Source organism: Kryptolebias marmoratus, linkage group LG11, assembly GCF_001649575.2.
Source record: "Kryptolebias marmoratus isolate JLee-2015 linkage group LG11, ASM164957v2, whole genome shotgun sequence".
Lineage (NCBI taxonomy): Eukaryota > Metazoa > Chordata > Actinopteri > Cyprinodontiformes > Rivulidae > Kryptolebias > Kryptolebias marmoratus.
Window position 1 is genome coordinate 7,729,060 of NC_051440.1, and position 7,413 is coordinate 7,736,472.

General features: G+C 45.5%; 1 protein-coding gene across 2 annotated transcripts in view; it reads right to left on the bottom strand.

Annotated features, from left to right (window-relative positions):
* Positions 1-313: 313 nt before the first annotated feature.
* bmt2 (base methyltransferase of 25S rRNA 2 homolog) overlaps positions 314-7,413 on the bottom strand; it is a 10,892-nt gene continuing 3,792 nt past the window's right edge. Inside the window, exons 1-5 of one of the 2 annotated variants that reach the window (XM_037978110.1) lie at positions 5,557-5,878; positions 5,345-5,486; positions 5,116-5,244; positions 4,431-4,545; positions 314-4,103 (exon numbers count right to left, since the gene is read on the bottom strand). In XM_037978110.1, coding sequence (XP_037834038.1) covers positions 3,471-4,103; positions 4,431-4,545; positions 5,116-5,244; positions 5,345-5,415 — 948 coding nt within the window. In that variant the 5' untranslated portion in view covers positions 5,416-5,486; positions 5,557-5,878 and the 3' untranslated portion in view covers positions 314-3,470. Of the gene's footprint in view, positions 4,104-4,430; positions 4,546-5,115; positions 5,245-5,344; positions 5,487-5,556; positions 5,879-7,413 lie in introns of those variants that run through there. The other variant, XM_017434805.3, reaches the window with a different exon arrangement.

The window sequence follows — 7,413 nt, forward strand, 5'->3', positions numbered from 1 at the left end:
TATTGGTCTTCAGTAATATTCTAATTTTCTGATACATGCTCATACTTTTCATGTTCATACTTTTCAGTTGGCCAACATTTCTATAAATCCTTTGTTTTTATTGGTCTTCAGTAATATTCAGTAATATCAATCTACTTTTTCATGATATTCTAATTTTATGACCAGCACCTGTATACATACATACCTGTGAGCGCTACTGCAGAGCGTTACTAAATGTGATAAAGTAATATTTTTCTCTTTTCTCACTCATGATCAGTTCATAATAAGTACACAGGAAAGCTTTTTTTTAAATAAACACACAAGCACAAGTATGTTTCATTTACATTCATTTATAAAAGAGGAACACAACTATTTTGTAATCACTCGTTCTTCATTTGTGTTGGTAATGATGATAAACTTTGTAAATGGCCCCATCTCACAAACAAATACTGGAAGACATCACAAAACATGCCTCTTAAAAGTCTGATGGTGTGGTATCATTACCTGATGATGAAAATGGGAACAAAATAAAATTAAAAAACACACAAATACGGAAAGTATTTCCTGTTTCCTTGATATGATAAAGGCAAACTGGAACGTTTGTGTGCAGTTTGGCCAAAGAAGCTTCACATCTGCTTAGTAAAATGGTGTAACTTTGATTTTCTCCAGAGGCCAAATAAACAGGAGCACACAAGGCACCTCGTACTCAATGGTTCGCTTGGAAATCCTTTTTCACACATTTTGTGACACCCAATGGGGATCGATTATAAAGTGCCACCGACTAAAAAAAAAAAAAAAAAAAATCAACATTCATCCTCACTAAGCCAATAATAATACCCACCACTGGCCCGTTCAGGGACCAGCAGGAGCACACGCTGACATTTCACCTTGTAGTGTCTTTAGCTAAACCCTCCCCCTGGTAAAGTTCTGTACCGTGACTTCTTTTGGTCTCGGTTCCTGAAATCTGCTGCGCTTCACCTGCTTCTGAAAGCCAACGGGTCGAACCTGCGAACTAGTGCAAATCTCTTCAGTCGTGGCGAGTCGTCTGACAGCGAGGGGCTCAGATTTGGAGACGCTTTCTATATTCACATTAAAATTGATCAAAAAAAAAAAAAAAGCGTGCCGAGGGATACTGGTGCAGTGAAGTCAATTTAACATGACTTGCAAAATGTATCACTTCTCTGCTCGAAAACAAAAAAGGGTTAAAGCTGATTCGACATCCTAGCGATGGGGAGGGGGGATTGGGCGACAGGCTAAAGCTCTTTCCATTGTCATCGTCAGTCAAACAAGTGATGAGCGGAGATAGAATCCCACAGTTGGCTTTAAGTTTTGTTTGTTTGGTTGTTTTTTTAAAGGAGGAGCACACCAGAAATCCTCCTTCTCTGCTATTTGTCGTCAAAAAGAATACAAAGTCACTCGTTTATTATCCGCTTTGGTTTAAAACCAAGACGTTACTCCAAACTTTGGACAAGAAAATATACCAGATCTGTGCAACCAGCCCCGGGCTGATAATAAGCAGCTGTGCGCCGCTGAGAACAAACGGGTGGTGAACTTCTAACGCGATGCCCTTATTATCAGAGCACATGGTAGATTTTTTTTGAGAACTGGATCCTGAAGGAAAAGCGTCTCTAAGCAGCTTTTCTGATACGTCACGGAGCGCTTCGGGCCGTGAGCGAATAGGGGACGAGGACAGGTGTCGCCACAGACGGCTACTGTCAGTTCAGTCAGGAACCCAAAACTTTAACCCTGCTGTGGCCTTCGGGTCAAATTGACCCGAAACTACATGGGCTTCTCTTCCTCTCTGCAGGTACGAGGGCTTCATATAACGGGAAATAACCCCCGTTGAGAAAATGACTGTTTAAAAACCATCAAAGCCCCTCTATTAGCGGTGCAGAAATGGCAGACGTGGCTCCGCAGGGCACAGGAAGAAACCGCCACTGGGAGCTTTAACTGATAAATAAAAACAAGTATATTTGTTCAATTTGTCTGAGAATCTGGTGGCAGTTTTGTTATATTTGGTTGTTGTCTGTCAAATGTAAGGAAATCGAAAAGCGCATCTTAACCACAAGGCAAAGCCAAGGTTTTATTTCTAAAAGAATTCATTTTCTGTTCCGAGCTTAAATTTGACGCCTTGGTTGATCTTAAAATGATGCCAGAGTCCATATTTCGAATTTAGAGAAATCACGGAAGTTGCTTAAAGCAACGAAGGCCCATTTATTTATTGGTTTATTTGTTTGTTTCTTGGTTCTTTACGCAGCTGCCACAGGACCCGTGCGAGTTCTCATGGAACAAATAATTTCCGTTCCAGGAAATTCTTCCTCACGAGAATTGCCGCTTGTTCGAATGCATAAAACGACGCACGCCTTCGCTGAGCGCTAAAGCGACGGGTAATGTCCTACGGCGGCTCGGCCCACATCGGGCAGAAAGTTAGAGCCTTCGCTCGCTGGAACACGACTACAAGAAATGCAGAAAATATTGTCTCTAAAACAAACAAACAAACAAAAAAAAAATCTACCGCGCGATGGACTCCATTCGCTGATGGTCGACATGTTTGTACATTCACCCAACCCCAGAGTGTAATAGCTATTTTGCGCTCGTACCTTGCTAATCAACACGTAAACAGTCACATTTTCACACAAGTAAACCTAGTAACACTTCTACTGTTTGATTCAGGGAAAAAATCTCTAAAATGCTACAAATACTACTTTCTCGGAAAAGACGCACAAATCACTCAGAGGAGTTAAAAATGGCGCTGACACATGTTACACCGGACAACACCAATGTTTGACTAAGAATATATATATATATATTTGAAAACTATCATTTTGCTCTTTTTTTTTGTTGTTTCTTTGTTTTTGGAAAACTAAATGCGCGCACGAAGGGTTCTCAGAGCTGTGTGACGGTGAACGAAGCAGGGCGTGCCGGTTCACTCGTTCCTCCTCAGTCTCTCCAGTGCAATCAAACTTCTGCCAGACCGCCGGGAGGGAGCTGCTGGGTTTTGTTTTTTTTTGGGCTTCTGTACCGAGCAGTCTGCGACACTTAGCTTATTCAAACAGAGACTGAGTGCAGAATGTAAACAAGCTAACTTGTCATTATTAAAAGCTTGACTAGGAGACGGTGAGTTTTTTTTTTTAAAACAAGAAAAAATGAAGGAGCGGGGGAGATTAGATATCCTAAGAGCATTCTTCCAACTTTAATAAGAAAAAAACTAGCTATTTATCAAAATATATCCATCTTTAGTGTCAGTGTCGGTGTGTGTGCATGTGTGCGAGTGTGTGTGTGTACTCTCAAAGGAGTGTAGATATGAGAAAATAATCTGTAAACTCTCTTTCACACTGTGCAAACTGCATTTTCTGTTGTTTTTTTTCTTAAGACGAGGGAAGAATGCAGCAGGTTTGGATTTGGCAGCGCAGCAGCAGAAGAAGAAGAAGAAGAAAGGGGAAAGGAGACAGTCAGGTGGAGAAAGGCCGGGGACGGGTGCTGATTCCAGTCTAGCTCTGCAGCAGGATGGGATCCTCGAGCTCGTGGAAGCCGGGCACAGAGCTGCCCTGACTCTCGCCTGAATCCGAGTCGTACGGCGTGTCCGGCAGCTCCGTGAAGCCCCAGGCCAGCTGGTCGTCCTCGAACTCGGAGCGCACCTGAGGCGGCTCGTCGGAGCAGTCCTCCTCCTCGTTGGAGTTGAAGTCCTGAGGGATGTAGAGCATCTCGGGGTAGTTGCGTGACACCAGGTCGCTGGTGGTGGCCACGGACACCTTGCGGAAGGCGATGAGGTGCATGTGGGAGTACTTGATGTACTTGTAGCGCTTGAAGCCCAGCGACTCCACCGCCACCCGCCAGCTGCGCATCATGAGGGCGTGGCGGTTCTGGTGCGACGAGTCGGGCGTGATAATGAGCAGCAGGCCGTGCAGCTCCAGCAGCTCGTGCGCCTTCTTGCAGCAGATCCAGCGCTGGTACGGGGAGGGGAAGTAGGACAGGAGCAGGGAGAAGACCACCACGTTGAACAGCTGCGCCGGCAGGGCGTCGATCGGGCTGTGGAGGTGGCGGAGGAAGGCCTCGACGGCGTCGCCCGCCAGCTGGAGGGGCTGCTGGAGCTGCAGGTTGAGGAAGTCACACTTGTACACGCTCTGAAAACAAGAAGGAATCGGCACAGACCGTGATTTCAAAACGTGCTAATGACTGCTGTTACAAATGGTTTCATGACCTGCAGCTGCAAAACACAAACTCGTTTTGTTCCGCTTTCTGCTCTAATCGCTCATAAAGACTCTGTAACCACATCGCCATTAACCCCCCCTTCCCCAGGCACGAGTCATTTCTGGGGTTTTTGCTTTGTAATGCAAGCATCCTGACAGGAAACCCTCGTGCAACCTATTCACATGAGCAAGGATTGAAAAAAAAAAAAAACGTGCTGTCAACGACAACAAAAAGGGAACGGCGCGACGAGACGCTCGTACCTCCACTGCAGGAACTATGTCGATCCCGACGGTCAGGAACTCGTCAAACCTTAAGAACGGGTTGAAGCAGCTTCCCACATCCAGGAGGCGAATCTTCCCCAGCCGGGAGATGGGACTGGAGCAGAACACGCCAGAGGGTTAGACTAAAAAAAAAAATCACATTGTGCTGCCGAACAGGATTTAGAGCCGTCTTCATGAAAAAGCTTGAAAATAACCACCTCACGCATTCTCGTTTGTTTTAGCGCTTGGGAGTTCGCGTTGAGGGTGACTCTCAGCTACTACCTCATATAATTTTTGCTTTTAAAAATGGCTGCGTTGTTGCCACATTTGTGTTGGCTAAGGTCGATAAGCGGTGGCAGCCATCTTGAATTGAACCAACTTCAAAGTTAAATCGGTAGTAGTGAGTACTTTGAGAGTTTTATTCAAATCCATCCATTTGTATGTGAGATATTTTGCTAACAGGCAGATCTCGTAGGATCAGTTAGGGCTCTGAGTGTGTGTTGGGAATGACTCTCAGCGACAAAATCATCAAACGTTAAAAATTAAAAACATTATTATTTTACACAAATTATATATTGTAAGTAGTAGTAAAGGACATATAGACCCATAGGTTTTTTTTCCCCCTATTTCCTCTGTTATTTTTGACAGTAAATAAGACATTTTGGATGGTTTTACCTGACCCTACCTGGGGATGGTGCTGTGCGCCTGAGCACCGACCGAAGCTGCAGTCAGACTCGTGGCCAGAGCGGCGCTTTTCTCATCCTTCTCCAACATCCTTTTCTTCCCGCCATCCAAGAAGTACTCTTGACAGACACTGCGGTTGGAAGAATCAAAACACGAATCAAAACCTCAGTCGGCGAGAAACCACACACACACACACGTGCTCCCGGAGGCGCCCGGGAGGCGCGTCGCACCTACGGCACCACTCGATGCGGCCTTCCCCTTCGCAGTTTTTGGTCCAGTGGTTGTCTGCGAGGTTCTTCATGGCGAGGGCGTACTCGCTCAGCGTCCGCTCGTCCTCACAGTGCTCGCGCCAGATCTTGTCAAAGTCGCCCACTGAGGAGGAGGAGGAAATAAAATCAGGTTTGGAACAAACAAAAAGCAGCGGGCGAAGTAAATAACACACCCAGTAACTCGGGGACTTGTCTCGAGTGAAGCCCAAGCTACTCAGCAACAAGCAGCGACTGCTCACCACCTACTTGTTTGTCCACTTTAGCCTTAAAAAAAAAAGAAAAAAAAGAAAAACACCCAGCTGCATTTCTCAGAAGAACCTCCTGAAACTGTTCACGCCACTGCAGGCATTTCGACACTCCACACGCCTCTCCGAGGACAGAGGCACCACTGTTCCTCTAAAATAAAAAAATAGCACGACAAACAACCAACCGTACAGTAATAATAATAAAGCAAGCTAAACTTCCCCATTAGTACATCTTTTGCAGCTGCTTGGGATCCGAAACGCACTCAGAGGAGAGAAATCCCATGACTAGAGAGGGTGGGGGGTGGGGTGGGGATAAACAACTTATCTAATTTGCAGAAATGAAAGGACAACAAGTGGTAAACAGCAGCGCTCTGAAAGCATGACGGTTGGGATTTAATGTCAAGCCCCCGGGATCATGCCTTACTTATTAACCAATCATGAGGTCTGCGAGCAGGACGACCTCTTTAAGCTTCTCCAGTCCCCCCGCCCCCAGCACGCCAGATATTTTACTGATTTATCTGCAGCACAGGAGCAAACTAATCTCATATTAAAGCGCAGATGATTGTGTTGTGTTTCACGGGTGGGAAAAAGTGGGGCAGAGTGCACACAAACGGCACCAGACCCGACCTCGCCGCAAGTTCGCTGCTAAAACGTCCTTAGCCCCGAGCTGTTTTTCGTTCTGCTTTGAGATTCGACATCAGCCGAATGACAAAAAAAAAAACATGTGGTTTTGATTCGGAAGCAGTCAAAACACAAGCGGCCGGGCAGGCAGCGGTGCAGGAGACAACCAAATTCATTATATTTGGGGGTTTTAGACTGGATAATTGAAATATAATGCTGGCTACAGAGGACTAATTCGTCCCTTTTGGCATCTCAAGATAAACTGCCAGCTGCCCTCTTAGTGTGTCTTTCTGTTTCACACCCACACACTTTCCGGGAGGACCGTGTGTTTCTCGAGACAGAACTGGTGAAACAAAAACAAAGAGAAAAAGCACAAAGTGCAGGTTAAAGTAGGCAGTAGAGCAAGGTTTTTAGAACAAGGCCAAATGATATGAAGACGTTAAACTCAAAGAGCTCCAGCAAGGTGGAAAACCAAGTGTCGGTGCTGCCAAATCCCTTTATTTATCCGAGAAGATGCCGAGCTCTCTGACACACAGACGTCATTAGTCAGCGCTGATGTGTCGTAAGAGGGTTTTTCCAAACTTCCCATTTCATATCGGCGGAGCAGAGGCTCGCGGTCCGAAGACGGACAGCTGCCGATAAACACACTGAAGCAAAACGTTTCAAGTGTCTGCCAACTTTTCCTTCCAAGCATTCATGCAGGAAAAAATAAAAAAAAGCTTGGCGCTTTCAGAAGAGGCCTTTATGTTTCTTACTGCAAGCTGAGCGTGACGACATACGAGGCGAGGGAGGTAGACTCTAATTTCAGATGCCAAAAGTCGATTCTGTTGGCATTAATCTGTGGGGGGCGCCATTTGTCCTAGTAGAGTTCCCGTAGCTTCATATGCCTAAAGAATATTCGGCATGACTGTCTTTAGTAATGACTTTAAAATGTTTGATTTGTATTTAAATTTCCAGTAATAAACTCAATGTTTAGCTTTTTTTTTCATGGCATTTTCAATGTCGAGTTAGCATCGAGAGGGATCACACTCTTAAGCCTCCCTGGTAAGGTCTATTCGGGGGTTCTGGAGAGGAGGGTCCGTCGGATTGTCGAACCTCGGATTCAGGAAGAGCAGTGTGGTTTTCGTCCTGGCCGTGGAACACTGGACCAGCTCTATACCCTTA